This window comes from Nematolebias whitei, chromosome 13 (genome assembly GCF_014905685.2).
Source record: "Nematolebias whitei isolate Nwh7 chromosome 13, NemWhi1, whole genome shotgun sequence".
Taxonomy (NCBI): domain Eukaryota; kingdom Metazoa; phylum Chordata; class Actinopteri; order Cyprinodontiformes; family Rivulidae; genus Nematolebias; species Nematolebias whitei.
This window is the reverse complement of record NC_056510.1, coordinates 3,979,206-4,002,829: the sequence shown is the minus strand read 5'-3', so window position 1 is coordinate 4,002,829 and position 23,624 is coordinate 3,979,206. Positions and strand designations below refer to the sequence as shown.

Sequence of the window (23,624 nt, the reverse complement as noted above, 5' to 3'; positions counted from 1 at the left end):
AGAAGAACTGGAACAAGAAAGAAGATTATGAAGATGATGATGATGATGATGATAATGATGATGATGATCAGGGAGAAGAACTGGAACAAGAAAGAAGAACAGAAAGAAGATGATGACGATAAAGAGGAAGAAGAGGGAAGAAAAGGAAGGAGAAAAAGGAAGAATAGAAAGAATAGGAATATGGAGAAGAGGAGGAGGAAGAAGGAGAAGATCTGCTGTTGACAGTGTGATCTGTCCTCTGCTCTGGAAAAGGTTTAATTTGCTCCAGAGGTGGAGATGGAGAGGAGAGTGAAGAAATGAAATGAAAAGGTCCACCTAATCTTGCTCTCCTGTTCTGTGAGAGAGCAACTGTTATATCTCACCTTTTGTAATTGGTTCTCAGGTTCTTTTATTTGGTATTGATCCCCAAAGGGAAGAAGTCCAGTCCTTTGACTCTGCTGCTCCATGAAAAAACAACGGTGCTGATTGGTACCACGACATCTGACCCCACAGCGGGTCGCGTGAACAGAAGAATAGAAACGCTTGCTCTGTGTTGCAAAACAAACGATTCAAGGAATGAAAATTAATTTTTAGGTCTGGTAAAAAAAAAATGCCAGTTTGACATGAATAGATCCGTAGTTTATTTAATTCTACTTGTTTGAACAATTGTGAATATTTGCTGTGCTTTGTTTTATGTGGCGCCCAGTAGATCAAAGGCTTACCTGACCTTTACTACAGAGACTAACAAAGCAGAGTAAGAGCTACGTTTAGCTGTTCTTGAAGTTTAAGCTGTGGTGTTTCTTTCAGGAAGCGCTGGCATCTCTTTCCACCAGATGACACGTCCAACCTGTACCCGACACGGATCCCATACGAGGAGTCCAGTATCTTCAGCCAGGTGGACGTTCTCCGTCCAGACCTGAAGAGATTCCCCGAGTTTCAAAGAGCCAGGGCCCACATCGTCACTCTGCAGCCCGGGCAGGTCAGAGTCTGGCGCAGTGGTTATTGATAAGACCTGTTTGGCTTCTTAAACATCTAAATACAGTAGTCCCTCATTTATTGTGGAGGTTATGTTCCAGACACCCCCACGATGGGTGAAAATCTGTCAAGGACGTTATATTTTAGCCCCGATCTCCTTCATTTTGGGAGATCAGCCGATACATGAGAAACCGATTTTTTGTAGTTTTAACAACAATTGTCTAAACTTTATTCATATTTCAGAGCTCTACCTCATGGCCATTTAAAACATGTTTGTATTGTGTCTAGGACATTGTTCAAGGTATGTTTTTCAATAAAATAACATTGGAAAACTGAAGGTGCATCGTGACCTTATAACACCTGACAGTGTCGCTTACAAAACAAAATCGGTATCGGCCAAAATCGTAATCGGCAGGTCAGACGTTTTAGAGATTGGTGATCAGCCAGAAAACTGCAATTGGTGCACCCCTATTATATTTATTTTAGTATTTATATACGTTTTAAGGCTTTATAAACTCTTCCCACACTTTGCAATGTGCTAAACTCTCTAAAGGCTCTAAAAGAGCCCTGCGAAAGAGAGCTGACGGCCTCAGAAAGAGAAAGGAGGGGGTCCCTCGGCGATCACTGATGGCCAGGCCACCGGGAAACAATGTGTACAACTGGGCGGATGTGGCTGAGTGGTTAGAACAGTTGTCCGCCAATGCAGGAGTTGGTGGTTTGAATCCACCAGCAGTCACATGCTGAAGTGTCCCTGGGCAAGACACTGAACCCCTCATAGCCTCTGATGTGTGTCCCATCGGTGTATGAATGTGATAAAGCTCTGATTAGTCTCTTTAGAATGATTTGTTCAATGAGCTTTGTATAGATCTAGTATAGAGCTGTATGAATGGTTAAATGAGGCACAGATTGTTGTAAAGAGCTTTGAGTATCTTGATAAGATAGAAAGGAGCTACAGAAGTACAGTCCATTTAACATTTTCAATCTTACGTTGAAAACCTGCGAAAGAGTGAGTCAGCCAAAGTCGAACCATGAAGTATCGAGGGACTACTGTACTGAATGGGTTCATTTTCCCTGGATTATTTTGTTTACTAAGAGTAACAACAACAACAACACATCAGCTGTGTTTTATTATCCAGCCAGGCTGCTGTGCCTCTAATGAGCAACATGTTAGCCAGCTGTCATGCAGCTGTGCCGAACGCTCAGTAATTGATTTGTAGGTCAGAGACACTGCTGACCCCTTCGTTTTGTTTGTGAGAAACCTGCTCTGCGTAAGATACTGATAATCTTTTTCACGACAATCGTGTTTTCTTTTGGAACAAAAATATCACAAAGGTACATTTTCTGGTGTAAACAAGTCCTCGGCTAAGTTTGAGAGACATTTCTGATCTTTGTACCTTGAACATTTGATGTCCCCGGCCTCTAAATGTCTCCAATAGTTTCCTAGATAAGCAACTTTCAACTCGTGTCAATATCACCACTGGCTTTAGCCGTTTCCATGCAGTTGCTTGGGTTAGTTTCCCTCTGCACAGAGAAGACGTGTCGACACTAAAAAGGATAGCTTTGGTTTCTCCCACAGAGAGGGTTCTACCTCAGCAAATCAAATCTGGAGACTGATCATTCATCTTGAGTTGTCAGACCACCAGTGACTCAAGACAATGGCACAGCTCAGGAATCAATAAGCCATCTCCTCTTTAATAGACCTGCTTTATGAATGGATGGAGCTCCAGCAGCGTGGGGGCGGTTTGTGCTCCCATCTAGTGGATTGCTAGTGTACTGCTGGTTCTCATAACTTGTGAAGAAGTTATGGAGCCAAGAGACATGACTGAACTTTCTCTCTGCTCACACAGGTGCTTTTCGTTCCCAGACACTGGTGGCACTATGTGGAGTCGGTGGATCCCCTCACCGTCAGTGTCAACACCTGGATTGAGCTGGTAACTCATTTCTGTCACTTCTGGCTTCTGTCCAAAGAAAGCACTGAAGTAATGCTCTCCATATTTACTGTTAGTGACATTTCCATCAATACTGCGAAGAGCTCCTGCTTTTATTGATCCTAGCAGTGATTAGTCCTTCCACATTAAAGCCCCTCTTATGTTTGAATAATGAAGAGGCCTTGCAGGAAAAGATTCACTGTCACTATGATGAGTGTGCTCACACACGGAGAGCGTGCCACATGAATTAAAGCTCCCGCTTCCAGACGAATGTTTGCTCCAAGGTTTCCTCTCCAACTTCCCTTCCACGGTCACAGACACAACAACCTGTCTCTGCTTAAAGGCCGCAGCGTTATCGTTTAGTGTCGTTTTAAAGACGTGAACCGTAATTCTTATGACGCTCGTTTCTCCGTTGCTGCACAGGAAGTGGATGACGTGGCGAGAGTAACAGAAGCTGTGACCAAGACGGTCGTCTGTGCATTAAAAAGTGCTCAGAGTGACGACAACACTGACAACTGGCTCAACCCCACTGAGGTAATGAAGGCAAAGGCGTCCTCCTGCTGCTTCCAGACTTCATTTTCTGAAAGGGGCTCATGAGGAGGATGGGGATCTAGAATTTTCTGTTTAATGTTGTCATCTGGTTTTGAGGTGCCACACAGCGGACTGCAGTGCAAATACAGATACAGGGAGAGACTTGAGCTCTTTCTGAAGGTGCAGATCAGGAGTGCCCGTTGACCTCAAAGGTAGATGGCATTAAAAATAGTCAGCTATGAAATTTGTCTTGATTGACAGACAGGGCAGCCAGTCTGAGGCCCCATTTACACGACGTGAAACGTTGGTTCATTTACAGACAACGGCCTCATTCTCTCAGAACCTGAAGGTTTCTGAATCCAGGTCTCAAGAGTGGAGGTTTTCAGGGGAACCCCCCCATGGAGGTGTGGAATGCTCCAATACAGGCGGCTGCAGTCCAAAGTTTGTTCTGCACTAACAACTGGACCTGTCGCGATAATCAATAAATCAATTAATCGCATGATCTCATCCATCAATCAGCCAGTTGTGTCGTGTCCACGCTTATTTTGAAAAAGCGCAGGACTACTGTATTCGACAGCTAGTTCTTTGTAGATAAACTACATTTTGCCTGTCGTATGTCACTGTTTTTGGTTGTTGTAGTGTTTTTTATTTACTGTATACGTTTAAAACTTTTATCTCATCCAAGTTTGAGATGACAATATACACAAATTGTAGCGGTTCTGCATACATTTTTGTCAGCGGAGTTGTTTTAATATTTGTGCGTTTTTGTAATACAAGTTTAGGAAAAACAGACATTTAAAGTTCAGGTTTTAATAAATGTACATTTGTTGAAGTAAATGTTTTTAATTTGAAGTTTTTCCTCCTGTGGCAGGAAGAAAGAGCCTCCCATAGTGAAAGCATGCGGTACCTGAACCTGGCGGTGTCGGGTTGTGCTCACAGAAAGAGGAGCCTTTCCCCCGACAAGCCGAGGGCTGCTCAGAAAATAAAGACAAACCGAGACGGGGCAGAGATTTCTGCGGCCTTCAGCGCCTCTTCACTTGGACCACATCTCCTCCTCGTCTGCAGTCAGCGAGATGAGCTGAAGCGAACGGTCCCTAACGATGGAGAGGTCAACACTTCCACAAACCGTGCTGCATCTCAGGAGGACCGTGCTGCACAGGAGCACGAGACCACACAGGCCTGGGCGGAGAATAATAAAGGCCCAGGACTCCCGTTGATAACCACGAACGACCTGTTGGAGTGTCTGGTGCATCCTGACGTCACGAGTCGTGTCACCGAGCTTCTCCTGGAAAGACACCGAGGAGATCGTCTCTCAGCATCACCCGCCGAACACTCCCAGGGGACTGCCGTTAAAGAAAGTTGTGGGGAAGACTAAACTAAAAACAAGAATCTGTGTCTGCAGACGTTTATACTCCAACCCCCCGTCTCACTTTAATGTCAGACTTTTGTCTTTAGTCCTAGCAGAACCTCAGGTGTGAGGAGCATCAAGCAGGGCTCACATTTCCTGCTGTTTCTCTGAACACCTTTATCCAATTTGGGTCTTCCAGGAAAAGAAAAATAACCGTCTCAATCAAGTTACTATGCTAATAAAACAAATAATTCAAGACAGTATTCCAGTGGAGCTTGCATTTGTTTCCCGAGTGTTTCTTTGTCGTGGAATGATGAATACTGGCACTAACGTGATCGAAAGGATTTTATCGTCAAAATGTTTTCTGCCACTGCTCACACTTTTCTAACGAGGCATAAAAAAAATATGTGGAGAATTGTGAACCGTTTCCACACTTTAATTTTCATTTAAAACAACAAACATAAGTTTTAGCATCACAGTTACCTTTTTATTTTTTTTTTTACAATAGTTTATAGGGAGCAGCGTAATTTACTTTTCCCTGTATAAAAACCATAAACTACGGTCATAAAGCTCAGAGTGAATCAGGTAGTTTTACGTTTGAGCTATTTTTGTGTTTTTTCTTACAGCACGTATGGATTCGTACAAGAAGCTCGTGTTCGTATTGAATTCAGAAAGTATTTGAAGTGCTCCCATTGCAAATAAAATGCAAATAAATCAATTAGAAAGTTTTACAAAAGACACAAACAGTTCAGTGTGCTCCAGTAAACTGTTCAGGACATTAGATATTTAAACCCTTTTTCTTTCTTGAAGATTCTCAGATTCTCTTGTAGAAACTGTAAACTTAATTTTTCTGGTGTTCTAATAGATTCATGACAACAACAACAAATGCAACAAATAGATTCTAAACTTTACCTGCTACATTAATCTTTACGCAGATGATCACACGTTTTATATCTGTTAAGTTCTGTTTTCTGGATGAGCATGAATATGTAAAAATAGTTTTCTGTGTTTTGTGTATGATTATAAACAGTGGAGTGAATTTATGTGAACGACGCCACAAATACTGGAAGTCACAACAGCAAAGAAATGTCAAACATCCGCTTGTCTTTTCCACAAACGTACGTCAGGAAGCAGCCGAACTAAAATAGTGCTCTGAATTACAGCCTGGTGCTCTTTCCTGTTCCCTTCATCACCAGATCTTTCTTCTTCATGTTGTCGTCGTCTTCGTCCTTCTCCGAGTCCTCCAGGAAAACCTTGTCCAGCTGTTCGGGGTTGACGTACGTGTAGAAGGCGGCCATGATGGAGAAGATGATGCAAACGCCCAGCAGGAGGCCGGCAAACAGCAGGAACTCTTTCCACTGAGAACATATCACAAGTTCATATTAGGAGTGAAACTGGAAGAGGAAACGTTTGTTGTGGTTGGATGAACGTGGCCTTCACTGCCCCACAATGTTCTACCTGTTCTAGCCCGGCGCCCTCGGCCACGATCAGCACGATCACGTTCCCGAACGCAACCGTGAGCAGCCAGCCGGCCTGCAGGACCGACTTCATGTTGGTGGGAGCCTGGAGGGAAAACAAAACACTGAAATAAACTACAAGCAAGTTTATGGTTCATTATAGATCGTTTCGCAGTACGCCGACATCCACGGTCGCTGAGGGACTGAAGAGCGAGTATTTGTAGTTTTCCAGACGAGTGTTTTTCTGGACTGGAATTGAACAGAGTGGAGTAAATCTTAATGTTTTTGATGCAAAATGGAGGAGTGGTGGATCCTGGCAACTGGAGGGAGCAATTTTATCCACCATCAGGTGCAATAGCTGAGCCAGGGGGTGGCCAATGGTGGCCTCGGCCCATTTGGAATACAGTAATCCTCAAGGGTCACCCCAGTCATTTGAGGAAACTATACTTGTAAGCAAAAATAGAAAGCATAGGTTCCTCCAATGAAAGGGGTGGTCGGTTTATATATTTAAATACCATATATGACGGCAGCCATCTTGGATATTGATGTGGCAACCCAAAATTTGACGGTGGCCCTTGTACCCATAGACGCAGCCGCACACCCAGTGCTTTATTTGAGCCGGATCCTGCCGGAACAAGATCCGGGAACTCCCTCGTTGTGACCGGGTGCGTTCCAGCAACAGTTTGCTCAGATTCGGCAACTCAAATCTCAGCCCCTAAATGTCCAAAGTCATTGAGCATTTTAATTTTGATTATTTATTAAAAATACAAAGAGAGGAGTGGATATTACAGCTGCAGCAGGTGCACCAGCTCGCGCACACACTCCTGCCCAGCAGAGACACAGACGACATGTCCCGTGGGGATGAAGCGTCTTCATCAATATGGCAAGCCAAGTGGCCCGTTAATAGCCAGACATGTGGTAAAAGTGGCTATTAATGGGCCACTTGGCTTGCCATACCTTACACACAGGAACATCTCAAGACCGCTCTAGAGAGCGTGCACAACTGCTGATGTGAACGCACACATACGTTTCAGGCATACTAAATAAAAAAGCTTAGGTACAGTAAAAAAAAACTACAACGAGAGAAATGTTTGATGTGTATTATTCATATTAATCACGCATCAAAACAACGGCGCTAATTTGTCAAAATACCAGCGATCAAAATGTTGAAAAGACAGTCCAGTTTACTTTCATTAAACAAATGGATGGATGGAGTGTCCTTAGTTGGACAACCGAGAAGGCAGGAGCAACAACAACGTGCAGGAATTAATTCAGCGAAGAAGAGTTCGGCTCAGAAACGTGAAGTGGGGGGGTTAGGACGCTTGACAGAATCGGAGCTGCTCTATTCACACACAACCTGTTGTTGCTCTAAATTAATAATTTAATCAAGTGTTTACAAATGTAGATGTTTAACAACCAGTTAAAAGAGGCTGCACCAAAGTGCAGGAAATAGCATCTACTTTATTCCAAAACTTAAGGGGGAGGAGGATCTACAAGCTCCCTCCACTTCCCCACCCCCGTGCGCCCCCCTTGTCTGCCACTCCCCCGCCCACTATTTGCATTCCGGCATCAATCAGTTTACAAATTAAGCCCTGCACACACCACAATGAAAGCTGGCTCCTCCCTTCTTCTTCTTTTTTTTAAAGTTATCGTACCATGCAGGCAGACGGACGGTCGGAGAGCATTAACAGTTACTCCTCATCGCTTCGCTACAGGCGGCATGGAGATGGGAAACGTTTCGTTTGTCTGCTGTCAGATCAGGTAAAGCAGCTAAGGTGCAAAACAGTTACAATCTCAACCAAAAAAGTGGTATTTCAACCATTTTGACACGTATAGCTGAAGTGTATTTGTGCAGCCTTTAACAATGTCAGAAAAATTATTGATTAAAAATAGATATTACAGGCGACATAAAAAGTGCTGTTGTAGTCAGCTTGTATGTTTGTTTATGAGGTTTTACGTTAATACTTCAGATAATTTGAAGTGGGGTTCGGTAGAAATGTTATGAACACTTAGTATCTTACCTGTTGTAGATGCCTCTTTGATTGACCTCAGTTTGGAGAAATAGTTTAATTGTGACCAAATTAGTAAGCAAAGATAAAAATGGGTTGCTGCCATCTTGAAACAACTCAGATCTCCTAAGTTTTATAGCAGTGGATGCAAAAACTATTTTAACTTTCTTTACGCCACCTTCAGTTTCACATTGCGCAGGTATTTCTGTAGAAATGTGCTGCTTTCTTTGCAAGTGCAACAGGTAGGTGCAGCACTTTGTCTGCAGCCTGACGCACACTTCCTGCTGGAGCGTTTTATTTCAGTCACATTTACCATTTTGTGCCAAACTGACACAAATAAAACAGAGTTAACGTGAGTTTTTGAGATCCGAGTTGTTTTTAGACAACAGCAGTCAGACTAGAGGTTCAAACTCGTTCAAATTAAAGTATTTCTTTACACGGGGATCATTCAAAGAGATATCTACAGCAGGTAAGATATTAAATGCACACCCTTTTCCACAAGACGTCCATGGCCACTTCACATTTCTTTTTTTTTACTGTGAGCTTTTCACAACACTCATTTTTAAACAGACGTTTTCTGCTTCAGTCCTGCTAACTGAGACCTGAAGAGTCAAAGAGGGAGCTCTTCGTCGTTTGTTTTTCTTCATCAAATCTCTGAGCATTGCACAGTCTGACAACGGGGTGAAGTTACTGGGGCGCTCACTCCTTTGAAGACATCAGCTGTCTTAGATGTTTTCCACTCATGAATAATCTTTCTGTAAAACGGTGAACCCTATATTGTTTGGACATTACCTTTAACCACTCCCAGCAACAGTTGCTTCTCTAAGATCACTGCAGATGTCTTTCCGCCTTGACATCGTGTTAACGCACCATTCAGCTCTAGACCAGCAACGCAGTAAAAGCATATAATAGAAAATTCATACAAATTGTGATACAAGCACCAAGTTTGGTACAAAGAGATTCTTTGAGGTATTTGTCAAATCTGTCCAAGTGATAATTCAAAAATCAAAGATGGCGGCCGTTACAAAGTTTTTAGTCAAAATTTATGGATGTTTTAACTGTTATGTCTGAGAATGCTAACTCTGCCCATGAACCATATGTTTGGGGTTAGTAGAGAGCTGGGTGAGGCTGCAGCTGGCACTCCAAGGACGTCTGCGAGTCTGTGAGCTCGGCTGAACTGGTACGTGTATAAAAACAAGCTGCACACGCGGCTCGTGGCAGATCCTCCCGACTGGTCTTCATGCGTGTACTTCCTGTTTATCTGTGTAACCTGTCCTGAAAATCTGACCTTGCAAGTAAATACCAGTTAAAAATCTTCTCCTGCTGTCGAGTGTGGTTCTTTTATTTAAGTTAGTTAAAAGAGAATACTTTTTTCAAGATGGCTGACAAATCGACCTCATTTCTGCACAGTAATCACCGTAAAGCAATTTATTGATCAACTTAAATGGTCTTTGTGTCAAATTATTTGTTTTCTTCTGTCAGTAGCCTTGTACTAGTAACACATTGGTAAAATAATAATGTAACCGCGACACATTTGCACAATTCTTGGGTAAAATTGGTTTTAGCTGCTCCAATAAAGTGCCAGAACACCAAATAAATTCCTAACGGTGCATTAAATGTCGCCATCCTGGTTGTTTCTTTGTGTTGCAGCACACATCCAGCTGTGATTACTGCCTGTAATCTGGATTAATGTAGTAATACTAGAAGAAACTTGAAGTTTTTTGGTGTTTAATCCTCAGAGAACACATTCTGTAGTCAGAGTGTCAGACCTGCGAGTAGGAGAACTCCAGGCCTGTGATGGAGAACATGACCTCCCCTGTAGTTATGAGGGCGTACTGAGGGATCTGCCAGGCGATGTGCACGTTGTTGGCTTTCACATCCTCCATCCTTTTAGCAACAATTTTCCCCGATTCCTGACGAGGCACACACGCGTCAGTCACGTTGTAACAGTAAGTGAATTCTGTAGCGATCGAAGGAAAATGAAGCATCCTGACCTCTACGAGTATGAACGTGTAGGAAGCTCCAAAGTCCAGCAGGCCCAGGTTGAGCTCGCACGTCTTCGACTGGAAGCTGCAGCCGACCGCCGAGTAACTACGCACACGACAGTAAACAACAATTACAGGATGAGTTTAAAAAGCACGATTTCTGGACGTCCTTGAAATATATTCCAAAGAATCTGAAAGAAAGTCGTTCGGTGGTTCGGTTTTGTTCTCGTTCCAAGGCAGAAAACGCATCTGAACACCTGCTGTTCATCTGGAGTTAGTGTTTTTGTCTCCAGTTCGAACCCAGATGTTGGTCAGGTGTACTCACGCTCCTCGTTCCACGCTCCTGTTGGCAGACACGCTGTAGTCAGGGGGCACAAAAAACGTCTCCTTTCCAACGGTTATGTTTACGGCTTCCGGCCTCGTGTTGAGGAACCTGTTGAATTTAAACCAGGAGAACTCACTCACCGGGCTGGATTCATAAATCTATGCTTCTAAGATTCAAAATGGATTCTAATGTATTTGTGTTAAAAGGATTTCTAAGAATCAACATGTTTTACCTCACATTAGGGGTCCCATTTTCATTTTTATATATGTAGTCTTCCACCTGAATAACAAAAGAACATCCCGTCAGCTCGTTTGTTCTCTTTCCAACTTCAGTTTTCAGTTCAACGTTTAAGCCTAATTTTACTCTAAACATCAGATCTCTCTGTGAGTGATTAATACGATTAAAAGTTATTTTCTCTTGTGTGAATTAAGGCTGATGCTCGTCCGTCACCTCTTCTGTGTAGTCAGGAATTAAACCGTGAAGGTCGTCACGACGATCAGGTTCATGAGGTGATCTTTAGGTTTGTAGAGTTTGTTGGAGCATTAAAGTTGGGGTAAATAAGAAAGTTGTTTTTTTTTTGTTTGAGATAAACGTTCAAGATTGATCGGTTTATTAATTTACGTCAAAACCTCAAGCTTAAAAACCAGAAATACAGAATCATGTGAGACTGTTAATGCTTCGTGAACATTCATTTCCTCTGGGGGAACAGAAATCTTATTTAACTGCTTAAAAATACTATTTTTATATTTCTTTTTAAACAATGAACTGGTCAGTTTTTAGACTTATATCAGCCTAACATTATATAAAATGTTTATCTCTTTAAGTGCCTTTATTTAAATAAATAAATCACAATTCATTTTTGCTTTTAAATCAACAAAATTAATATTTTACAGCAATTTTACACCTTATTTATATTATAATATTATTGTTTATCGTACATCTTAGATCCTTGTCTACCGTTTCTTTTTATAATTTATATTTTTGCTATTTTTGGGTGTAATTGGGACCTTGAGTACACAATTTTGTTCCACCTCATGTGCCACGTGTGATGCAAATGACAAAAACCTTGAGCCTAGAATTAAAAAAGGCAATTTCCTTGCATTAATATGCCCTGAATGATTTTTTTTTAATGTTTTAAAAAAATTAAATAAAAAAAAATTCAAAGTTGTAACGTTTCAGTGAGGCCAGTTGTTCCCATAAGGTGCACGAGGGTGTAATAAAATTAAAGTGAGCTTACAGGAGCATAAGAAAATCTAAACTACAGTAAAAAAATATATATATTTTAGTCTTTGCCAGAAAAAATACTGAGTTGACTTCACCAATAAAATGCATAAATAAAAACACGGACAAAAATTAATGTGTGGCTTTGCCCAAAAGACAATAAATGGTTTCTCGCTGAGCAGCGCCGGCTCAGCTGGTGACTCAAGCATTGAAGCAAACTGCGAGGACAGTTCTACCTGGATTATTGAGCATGCATCAGGATATGTGAGGACAATAGTTTCCTGTGGCGTCTCACTGAACTCTGCAGCTTTGACCAGGCGGGGCCACGTTTAGAGCCGCCGCTTGTTACAATCACAACCGGTCTCTGCACATTATTTTGATGCCCACCTCAGTTAAATGTGCACGCACTTGGCAGCCATCCTTCATCTTTGGTTTAAGCTGCTGTTGTACACTTTTGAAATGAAGTTGAGCAGATTTGGGCCACATTCAGTACCTGAGATTAAAAACACAAAACCAAACAGAAAAGGCCGACCGCTGTTCGACCAACTCACCAACTTGCACGTGATCCGAGCGGTTTCTTTGTAAACGATGAGGCTGTACGCCTTCTGCTCCTCAAACGTCACACTGCACACAGACGAAGCTCCAAGAGCAGAGACCTCCAGGTCCAGCTTCCTGCTGGAAGCCTCGAGGGGGAGCGGCTCGTAATTAGGAGGGTCCTGACAGACAGAGACATGGGGGGTCTGGTTGATATCCCACTCTGGTACAGAGGATTACTTTAACAAGTCACTGACGTGAAGGTTTAAGAGATTAGAAGGAAAGTGTTTATTACTCAAAGGGAATTTAAAATTAGTAAAAATGTAAAATTCTACTTGTTTGTGTTCAAAGATGACGTAAACTGCAGTTTCTGATCTGCAATGTTCCTTTATGTACAGCTGGGGTGTCCAAACATTTTCATATGTGGCCAAAACTTTGATGATGAAAGGAGTCATGAGCCGCATTAATAATAATAATAATAATAATAATTTTTAAAAGCGTACATATTTTAAGTAAAAAAAAAATTACTCAACATAAACAACACTTTGTAAAGCATAAAACTGACTAATTTTGGTGGAGAAGTTCTAAATTGTTATAATCTAAAACATTTAAAACATTTGTTAATTTTTTTTTTAATTAATTGGATTTTATTGATTTATTGCCAAAGGACTATATTAAACTTAATACTGCTCATTTTGAGATTTTTTTATATATATATTTTTTGCTGTTAAACCTACAAATTTTATTAAAAATGATCACCAGTTAATTAGCAACAGGTTTACTTCTGCATCAGTCACTTCAGCTTAGAGGCCTAAATTAATTAATTCTTAAACTGTAAATATGGGCTGCACAAAATCACTCCATGGGCCACAAACGGCCCCTGGGCCACACTTTGGACACCTCTGATGTACAGTCACTGTTTGGAGTAAAATCTAAAGAAAGAAATGATTCAAAATGTGTCGCAGATTTTATTTGTTTTTTGCAGACTACACTTAAATCAAACCGTTTCTCGGTGCGTAGGTGTTGAAGTTTGTTTCCAGCCTCTTTTTTAGGTTCAGACAGGCTGTAAAAGTCTGAATCATCCTTAAACATAAAATATTACATTTTTTTTAACGACAAACTAATAAATACCAACAATCAATTATAAAAGGAACAATTGCAGTCATAATCACTTTCAAAATACTAAATGTAAGCACTTTTTGAGTACTTCCAGTACAAGTATATGTTCCCTGTATCCAGCTGGTGCATGGGTACTTGTATATAGAAAGCTGCATCAGTGAAAAAGCTGCCTGGCATTGTTCAGGCCAACATGTTCCTCTGAGGAGACTACCTGAAGGTGTGGGATGGTGTCTGGAAACAGGCTGCTGTCTGGAACAATCACTTGGACGTTTCCTCCGGCCAGGTTCACGACCTGCAGGAGACATTCCCCTGCAGGGGCTGGCTCCACCACCGTTTTCTAACAGGAAGAACAGGACGCATACTGAACGTCAGAGAGCAGCGGCTTTTGATTTCGAGCACATCAGAAATATTCATCGTGGAAGGAGACGTGCACGTGCGTCTAAAGAAAGTTTGAATCCGGTGAAAAAAAAGCTCCATATTTTTGTCAATCACTTCAGAAACTGAAACTCAAATATTCGTCACGCAGAGTGAAACATATCGAGACTTTATTTCTTGTAATGTTGATGATTATGGGTAATTATTTTAGATGCGCCTGTAAAACCTAAGGTGTTAGCGCAGAGTCAGAAATAATGCACCGTACAGAGATGATCTACGCCCATCTGTATTCAACTATGACAGTAAATTAAAGAGTTTTTGGAGAAAACGGCACAACTCGTGACTTCTGCTCAAACCTACCACAACGTTGACCTCCACCAGCGTGGCTGCTCCGAAGGCGAGGGCTGCAAAAATCATCCCCGTGGCCATTTTCCTGAGAGGCCTGAAGGCAGAACAGTCAGTAAAACAGTCAGAGAACATTTAGTCAGAACAGTCCTGAGCATCCTCACCTGCTTTGACTTTACCTCCAAGTTAACAAGCAGTGCACACATGTCCCTCCTCACAGAGGTTTCAACAGCGAGTGTGTCTCTGGACTGGAATTGAACAGTTACACTGTGGAGGTCTAACTTTCTGCTTGTCCAGGCCACCGCAGAGTGATGGATCCTGGAGCAATTTTATCCACAAACAGATGCAATGGTGGAGCAGGCGGGGTGGCCACCCGTTAATCTTAGGCCGCCCCAATCATTTGAGGAAACTGTACTTTGAAGCAATATAAAAACTAGAAATGAGGTGGTCAGTGGTGGCCATCTTGGAATTTGACAGCAACGTAATTTTTGATAGTGGCCTTTCTTCCACCTAAATCAAGCCACACACCAAAATGGAAGTGCTCACAAAGTTTACATACAGTATATAGATGTATATCATACCATAGCACTTTATTTATAAAGCACTTATAACCAGCAACAAGGCCGACCAAAGTGATGTCCAGCAAAAACAAGCAAAGGACACTGGATAAAATAGATCCCAAGAGGTAATGATAAGAACTAAATTACCAACTTTATAAAATACAGACAAGTTAAAATCAACTCGCACAGTGTCAAAAGCCAGGGAATAAAAGTGAGTTTTTAAACTAGACTTAAAAACAGTGAGAGGGGGAGCCTGCCTGTCATGCAGTGGCAACTCATTCCACAGTCTTGGACCTGCAGCAGAGAAGGTTCTGTCACCTCTGAGCTTAAAACGAGTTCCTGGAGCCAATAAAGCATCTGGTCTGACCTCAGAGCGCGCTGTGGGAGATATGGCTGCAGCAGATCAGCGAGATAAGAGGGGGCAGAACTGTTCAGGGATTTAAAAACATACAGAAGGATTTTAAAATTAATTCAAAAGTGAAGCGGGAGCCGGTGAAGGGAGGCCAGAACTGGAGTAATTTGAACCAGTTGTGATGGTACAATAGAGATCTGACTGGTTCTAAAAAGAAGTGCACTGCAGTAATTGAGCCTGGATGTTATGAAAGTATGTTTTACTGTCTCAAAGTTAGTTTTGGATGCATGGGCTTCAGTTTAGACAGTCGCCTCAACTGAACAAAAACCAGGATGTAACAATCATGTGTACATCATGACAGTTTAGTTTCATGGAAAGATCCATTTTCACTCCCAGATTAGTGACAATTTGTTTCTCTAACGGGGCTAGAGAGGAAAAGGTCGACACAGTGGCTCCTGATTGAGCCATTAGGTGGAAACAACATGACTTCTGTCTTCTTCTCATTAAAGATTAAGAAATTGAAAGGTACGCAGTCCCTGATGTCCACCGGGCAGTCAAGAAGACGTTGGATAAAATGTGCACCAGTGTGCAAAAATACAATTTTCATAAACAACCTTTATTACTCCTCGATGTAGCCACACCAAAACGGGCGTCGGTACCTCAATTATTTTTAAATTTATCGTGCTCCCAACATGGACGGACGAAGGGCAGTTCCAATTCTGCCTGTTGGCTCTGCGACGGGGGACAAAGACTCGTCTATTTATTCTAACGTAAAACTGATGATCAACTGTCTGAATACATTTTTTAAAACTGGTTATGTGACAAGATCGTGATGCAATAACTGAGATTAAATGTCAAACATTAACATTTTTTAGTAAAGTGTTACTACACGAAGCATACATATATAATATATAGGGATGTATAGGTTTGGCCAGAGTTCATATATAGTTAAATTAATATGGATCTGGTGCTATAGCCATGTCAGTTTCAACACATTGTTTGAAAATAAATCTATATTAAAATGACTTAAACTAGCTGAAATTATGTAAAAATTATTTATTCTCTAGTTGTTTCAGGTTATGAGTCTTACCGGACTCAGAGTATAACTGTGTGTTGAACAGATAACCGTGCACGTTTCCTCACCACGAGCCTGTTGTTTTAACGCTAATAAGAGTTTTTAAAAAAACGTAACAAAAAGTTTATGGAAAAAACAATCTGCGGTGCCAAAAATCTGCATTCGTGTGAATGAAATGCCACATTTACTCAGAAGTTGCTACATTTGAAACATGCACGTTCAACATTTTAGTGCACGCAGTCTCAGGAGCGTGACGACCGGTGCCTTTTCTCAGGTGTTGCTTAAATAAGTTCCCGCTTTATAAAGAAATAAATCTCTGGCCTCAACTGGACAACTCCCTCTGACATTAAAATAAATTCTCTGTATGTGCAGAACCACTAGATTTAGTTCTTTTTTGTACTTGAACGATGTCTTTATAATTAAAATAAAGGTTCAGATGAAGGCTGGATTTGCTGTAATAAACCCGCAGGATGTTCAAAGACCTAAAGAGTTAAAAGAGTTGCACGTGGTTTTTGTTAGTTGGCCCCTAAAAGCCTCGGGCGGTCACAAAGACAGGAGTCTCCAAAACAAGAGGGCTTTGCTCACGTGATGTTGACTCGGCACAGGCCAACGAGCGGATATATGACGAGGTCAAAGATGGGCACAAAGAGCAGGATCATCAGAGCATTCAGCATCTAGACAGCAGAGAGAAAACATTAACCTTAAAACGATTCCATAAAACTCATAAAGTCAAAAGAGGCTGCCTGTTGGTCCCAGTGACTGTAAAATGATGGGAAGACGGCAGCGATAAGCAGCCATAAAGATGATGACACTAGAACATGGGCTTTCTTTACAAACACCTCAAAGTGTTTGGACTGCACAGGTTTGTTTAAATGAAAATATATATATATTTCAGGTCGGTTATCTTATTCAATAAGAATCTTGCAGCTTTAATCGTGTCTTTCAGGGCTGCGTCTCTACAGATCACTGTCATTTACACAGTTTTAATAGATCCCAATCATTTACAGACGCGTCAGACTTTAACACCTTTATCAGCCCGACACAAACTGTCACAACAAGCCACGATATACCAACACCAGCTTTGCAGTTTGTAATTTATTAGTTCATGTCCGATGATCGTCGCAGCTGTGTGAACGCAGGCTTCGGGCAGGAAGGGACACAGCAGCTGCACGAGATGAGTTTCTCTGGACTGGAACTGAACCGGCAATGCAAGCAAACCTTCATGTTTTTAGTGCACGATAGTCAAGCGGGTACTACGTATAAAAACAGAGGTAGTTTATATATGCATTATTATTTATTGCTTGTCTGGGGCAACACAGAGTGACAGATCGTGCCGAGTGGAGGGAGCGGTTTTATCCACCACCAGGACCAGCACCTCAGGCGTTTCAGGAAACTATACTTTACAGCAATATAAAACTAGAAATCAGTTTCCTCACGTGATCAGGGTGGCCGGTTGGATTTTGATGTGGCAGCCCAGTTTTTGATAAGGACCAGTTTTACACCAAGATGCAGCCACATACCAAAATGGAAGTCAGTATATCTTATTTTTACAGACATCATGCTCACAACATGAACAGATGGACAATATCACCCTCTTCATTCTGCAGTAGGGGACAACTACGGAACGACGACGCAAGTAAGGATGGTAAGGATGCTTCCTGGACGCCTCTCTAGGGAGGAGTTTTGGACATGTCCAACTGGGAGGAGACCCCGGAGAAGACCCAGGACACGCTGGAGAGACTGTGTCTCTCGGTTGGCCTGGGAACACCTTGGAGTCCTCCCAGAAGAGCTGGTGGCTGTGGAGAGATGTTTGGGTCTCCCTGCTCCAGATGCTGCCCCCGCGACCCGACTCCAGAACAAGTGGAAGATGATGATGACTTGTATTTCTCTTCTAGACATAAACTATTGGATCGGCATCGCTTTATGTCCGAACATCCAGTGGTATATTATTACTTATGTGAAAAACTACCCGAGCAGAGCGCACGTACCTGCATCTGATCAGGCTGAATTATGAAGGATTCTCCCTGTGATGAAACAGACAAGAATTTAAATTTTAACTTTGTTAATCCCGACCTGATGACTATATGATTCATCAAAGTCATAAACAATGTTATTTACTGCAGTAAAACAACAAACCACTGCAGCGTTCAAACCATTCGTTCACTTTATGGGACATCTGGTGCAAAACAGAGTTATGCTCAAATCCACCCACTGATGTAGAAGTGCAAACATCAGCAGCTTTGATATTTTGACATGCTTGTGTTGGGTGAGGAAAAGTCTTACAAAAGCCAGGTTCATCCGTGTGGCTTGAATAGTCCAACGGGAACCCTGCAGGAAAAAAAAAATAATAAAATTTTAATGTAAAAGCTTTAGATTTAGATCAGCAAAACAATTTAACCACCGGTTAAATAAGTGACTTTAAATCTATACATTTTGTTTGTCATATCTGACCCAGTCAGTCGACTGTAAAATGAGCGATACTCTCAAGTTCAAGTCAGGAATGCTGAATGTGGTTTGGAGGTTTTCTATAATGAACTGTTCGTGCCGACGGTCATGACGGCAGGCGCAGTAACAGAGAGTTATGCAGAGCTTCAGGAGCTGTGGGCAGATTATCTAGAGCAGGTCCACCTTCTGAAGGATGACACTTGATTTCAGACTCTTCTGTTCCTGTTAGAAAAATATAGCAGCTCTCGTGGCGTCACCTAAAACTTTGGAGCTTATCGTGATGAAAGATGTCATACAGAAAATCTAAATAAATGTAACGTGTACTCTGCTCACACAGCTGAATACAATAAAAAAACATGAGTCTTCCATTTCTTAAAGAAATACAGATTACTTCATGCCAGACTTTTAGGCAAAAACCATCTTTTGAACATGTCGATGTCTCCTGTCGCTGAAGGACTTGAATAATGAATGTTTGTAGTTTTACAGATAAGTGTTTTTGTTCAGGACTGGAATTGAACAAGGAATGCAAGTAAACCTAAATGTTTTTAGGTGCAAGACGTTCAAGTGGGTCAGAGTTACACTGTGGAGAACAAAAGATGGAGTTTGTTTGTTTGTTTGTCCAAGGTGGTGTATAGTGTCGGATGCTGGCGAGTGGAGGGAGCAATTTTATCTACCACCAAGGGCAGTGACGGAGCCAGGGGGTGTCCAATGGTGACCTTGGCCACCATAGATTAATTTTTGGCCAGCCCACCAGCCACCCCAATCATTTGAGGAAACTAGACTTTTAGTAATTAAAAATAAATAAATAAAAACCATAAGCACCTTATGTGAAGGTTTGGTTTGTACTTCAAGTACTCAAAATCAGCTGATTTATGAGCTCAACCGTAAGATGGAAGCGATTTGTGAGAATCGCAGGCCACTTGCAGCTTCTGGGACTCGCCGGTATGTTGGGGACGACCTTGGAGGGAGCTGATAAGCATGGACCAGTGGAATGCCCACAAATCTGGACATTTTGGATATCGAAAGTACCAGCAGAACTCAAGGCTGACAGGAAATAACAGTCTGCCTGGAAAAAAAAACAAATCTACAACTGTGGCTTATCTGAAGCTGACTCCCCGTTCAGCCTTGAAGCAGGCCAACATCAAATTTCTCCTGGGATATGTGTAAACTAAGAAAGCTCTGTGCTATCCGTGCCCTGCACAACCCGCCCCCCCCGAGAACTCCCGTGAAAGCTCATCAGAGTTGTACCGACTGACACCAACATCTTAACAGGACTATGGTGCTATCTGGAATAGCTTCATGGACAAATCTCACCGTCTTGTCGTCAAATGCATTTGTACCTCGATTATAAATGTGCTGCAGGTAGAGGTTTTTTTATGTCTTCAATCGTGTCCTGATAAGACAAGATGTGAAGAGATCTGTTTTGTAATACCACCATCCTTTCCTCATGGACTTTCCCCTTTTCAATCTAACGACCAGAAAACTGAAGTCATCGTCTTTAGTCCTAGCTCAGCTGCCTCCTCAGATCCTGCAAACCTGGACTCACTTCAGCCCTATCTCAAGCACACTGTTAGAAATCTCGGGGTGGTTTTTGACTCGGATTTTAAGTTTGACAAACAGATCAGTTCAGTTCTGCAGAAAAGTTTTTTCCAACTGCGGCAGGTAGCTAAGCTCAAGCCAGTGTTATCCAGACCCAACCTTGAAACATTAGTCCATGCCTTCATCACAACCCGCCTGGACTATTGTAACTCACTTTATGCTGGGGTCAGTCAGGCGTCCATTTCACGTCTCCAGCTCGTCCAAAATGCAGCTGCTCGGCTTTTAACTGGTACACGTAGGTCTGAGCACATCACACCTGTTCTGTCCTCCCTTCACTGGCTTCCTGTGCGATCCAGAATCGACTTCAAGATTCTCCTCCTGACATATAAGTGCCTAAATGGCCTCGCACCCCTCTACCTCTCTGAGCTCCTGGAACCATATGTTCCGTCTCGGGCCCTGAGATCATCGGACCAGCTTCTTTTGGTCGTTCCAAAATCACGCCTGAAGCTCAGAGGGGATCGAGCTTTTTCAGTCAGAGGTCCCAACCTGTGGAACAACCTGCCCCTCAACATCAGGCAGGCCTCCTCCCTCCTGATGTTCAAATCCCTCCTTAAAACGCACCTGTTTGCTCTGGCGTTTAATACTGTGTGAGTTAGTTTATTTTGTTCTGTGTACCTCATTTTAATTCTGTTGTTTTATGATTGACGTTTATTTTTACTGCTTGTCTTTCCTTAGTGTGATCATTAGTGTGTGTTATTGCTCCAGTAATTTTAATTCTGTATGATGTTTTTTGTTTTGCTGCCTATGTTTTGCTACATTTCTGTTAAGCACTTTGATAACAGTTTATCTGTTTTAAATTGTGCTCTACAAATAAAGATGACTTGACTTGACTTGACTAAAGGACAGGGGGCCGCGCTCTTAGGAGCAGCAGCAACGTGCACTCCGCTCATCTTTCGGACGACGACTGTATGAACATAATCTCACTGTGCTGTAGCTTGGAGCACTTTAAAAGAGATTTGTGTTCTTGTACCTGCTGATCAAACAGAGCCCAGAACATCGGCAGGGGGATGTAGAGCACCAGAACCCTCAGGACCATCTTGATCTCCTGGATTAGACGCTTCTGTTGACACACAAACACTGAACACTCAACAAACACAGTGAGGAAAATAAAATGAACAAAACACAAACGTATGCTTGGAAAAAATAAAGAAATAAGAGTGACACTCACCGAGTATTTGTCTTCTGCCCAGTCCAACCAGTGCTCCCTCTTCGGGTCGGACTTGGAGTTGTTCCAGCGGTTTTTGAGGGCAAACTACAGACAAGAACTCGTTATTGAAGCAAAAACCTTAATGGGCATCAAAGTAAAACGCCAACAGTGGGAGAGGACTCACACCAATGCAGTTGCAGACTTGCAGCAGGATGTTTCCCTGAGGTGGATTCCTCTTGTACAGTCTGCTGCCAGCTATGAACACACCTGAGGGACGCAGAGGCAGACATGTTTCTTTAACGGACAGCTTGGGTTAGTTTCCAACCAACGAGGTCACCTTAAATAAAAGAAGTTAGAAGCCATTTTAAACCGTGCGGCTCTAATAAAATCAAACATGTTGGAAACGCTCCTGCAGCCTCGAGCAGTGAAACCTGCTCCCGACTCAGCCCCACTGAGATATACATCGCTGCCCCCCCACCGCTGATGAAATCACAGTTTGGAGAGGGCTGTCAGCCATGAATCCTGGACGGGTCGGGGGTGACGGGGACTGAGAGGCAGAGACAACAGACTGTCAGTGTGGATGAGTCTCGCTCAGAGGGAGGCCCAGCCTGGAAAACGCAACCTAAAAAGGCGAAGTAGAGCTCATTCGGAACTCGTTCACATACGGAGCATCGGCTTTTTATGATTTTAATAGTGTGAATGCTCATGAAGCGTTCACACTATTGTGATCCGTTTTTCTTCCATACGTTTTTGTCACGATTCTCGTTCTGCAGTTTCCATCTACTTCAACAAATTGTAAATCAAAACGCTCGGCTCTTTCAGGACAGTCCTGCTGTGACTTCTGGTATTGGTGCAGCTTTAGCTTTTTGAAACATTTAGCCTTTTTTGACATTTTTTTTTCCTCAGAAAATGAATTGAGCTCATTTTACATCCTTCAGCTCTTTAGATGTGTTTACAACCTTTCACTGCTCCTTTCACTTTTTGTTCTGCTTCAGCTTCTTTCAGAAAATTTAAACTTTCTTCAGCTAATTTCCACTTGTTATGCTCTTTTCAGCTTATTTCTGCTAATTTCAACTTTTCTACTTTTTCAGCTACTATTTAACTGTTTTTAAGCTAATTTTAGCCTTTTCAGCCAATTCCACATTGTTTAGCTCATTTCAGCTCTTTCCGCTTACTTCTGATAGTTTAAGCTTCTTTCTACCTTTTCAGCTACTTTTTTTGGCCAATTTCCTAATTTTTGTGCTCATTTCTGCTTATTTAAACCTAATTCAGCAAATGTGTGTTCTTTCTGTTTTCTTCAGCTGTGTTAGGCTTGCTCTTCCATTTCAGCATGTTTTTAGCAAGTTATTCTGCAATAAGCATCCACACTGCATTTTCACAGGAAATACAATTCCTCTAGTTTACACTGAAATTGTTGAACACGTTTGTGAATTATTTAATAAACATCAACCATTCAAGATCAGGTATAGAGTTAAGTAAAGAGTTGGGTTTTTTGCCAAATAATATAATTTCTTGTGCTTTGAGAAATAAAAGTGAGTATATGATACTTTTAAGACTCACCTAATGCCACTATCATCAAAGCTGCGGGAACTCCAAAGGCTAGAGCGTAGCAGTCTTCACCAAAACACTCCACGCCCCCTGCAGGAGTGGAGTGACGTTACACACACAGAAAACATCTGGAGCAGAGCAACACGTGTTGGACAGCTGTGAACGCCCACCTTTCAGTACGGGTGTGATCAACGTGGACAAGAGGCTCCCAGCATTGATCGACATGTAGAAAATGGAGAAGAACTTCTGCCTTTCTTTCAACTAGAGGTGAATAAGAAAATAATGAGTTGATATTTAAAGACCTTTAAGGCTCCAGATTAGTTTCTGTTCTCATTAGGATGAATGTATAAAGCTCAAAGAACTGACCGACTGCTGTCTAGTGCAGGTAACATACTAACTACTTAGGAGTGCTCTGCAACTTTTAAAGATTAGAAATACATTCTTAGAAAAACAAACACAGCATATCACATACATACATATCTGGTACCATGCTGCTAGCAGAACCACACTGCTAACAGGACCATGCTGCTAACAGAACCACTCTGCTAACAGGACTATGCTGCTAACAGAACCACACTGCTAACAGGACCATGCTGCTAACAGGACCATGCTGCTAACAGGACCATGCTGCTAACAGGACCATGCTGCTAACAGGACCACGCTGCTAACAGGACCATGCTGCTAACAGAACCACACTGCTAACAGGACCATGCTGCTAACAGGACCATGCTGCTAACAGAACCACACTGCTAACAGGACCATGCTGC

General features: G+C 42.1%; 2 protein-coding genes across 3 annotated transcripts in view; one reads left to right on the top strand and one right to left on the bottom strand.

The window, feature by feature from the left end:
- Positions 1 to 5,024, top strand: part of hspbap1 (hspb associated protein 1) — a 13,497-nt gene extending 8,473 nt beyond the window's left edge. For both annotated transcript variants that reach the window (XM_037686783.1, XM_037686784.1), the window contains exons 5-8: positions 787 to 958; positions 2,802 to 2,885; positions 3,306 to 3,416; positions 4,285 to 5,024. In XM_037686783.1, the coding sequence (XP_037542711.1) occupies positions 787 to 958; positions 2,802 to 2,885; positions 3,306 to 3,416; positions 4,285 to 4,788 (871 nt within the window). In that variant the 3' untranslated portion in view covers positions 4,789 to 5,024. The remainder of the gene's footprint in view (positions 1 to 786; positions 959 to 2,801; positions 2,886 to 3,305; positions 3,417 to 4,284) is intronic.
- A 221-nt stretch (positions 5,025 to 5,245) lies between these two features.
- Positions 5,246 to 23,624, bottom strand: part of slc15a2 (solute carrier family 15 member 2) — a 29,707-nt gene continuing 11,328 nt past the window's right edge. Inside the window, exons 3-19 of the mRNA XM_037687156.1 lie at positions 23,028 to 23,118; positions 22,870 to 22,947; positions 21,494 to 21,576; positions 21,331 to 21,414; positions 21,133 to 21,222; positions 18,402 to 18,446; positions 18,107 to 18,142; positions 16,704 to 16,792; positions 14,147 to 14,228; positions 13,623 to 13,748; positions 12,310 to 12,474; positions 10,770 to 10,816; positions 10,538 to 10,645; positions 10,222 to 10,318; positions 9,997 to 10,140; positions 6,220 to 6,324; positions 5,246 to 6,119 (exon numbers count right to left, since the gene is read on the bottom strand). Of these exons, the coding sequence (XP_037543084.1) occupies positions 5,919 to 6,119; positions 6,220 to 6,324; positions 9,997 to 10,140; positions 10,222 to 10,318; positions 10,538 to 10,645; positions 10,770 to 10,816; positions 12,310 to 12,474; positions 13,623 to 13,748; positions 14,147 to 14,228; positions 16,704 to 16,792; positions 18,107 to 18,142; positions 18,402 to 18,446; positions 21,133 to 21,222; positions 21,331 to 21,414; positions 21,494 to 21,576; positions 22,870 to 22,947; positions 23,028 to 23,118 (1,671 nt within the window). The 3' untranslated portion in view covers positions 5,246 to 5,918. The remainder of the gene's footprint in view (positions 6,120 to 6,219; positions 6,325 to 9,996; positions 10,141 to 10,221; positions 10,319 to 10,537; positions 10,646 to 10,769; positions 10,817 to 12,309; positions 12,475 to 13,622; positions 13,749 to 14,146; positions 14,229 to 16,703; positions 16,793 to 18,106; positions 18,143 to 18,401; positions 18,447 to 21,132; positions 21,223 to 21,330; positions 21,415 to 21,493; positions 21,577 to 22,869; positions 22,948 to 23,027; positions 23,119 to 23,624) is intronic.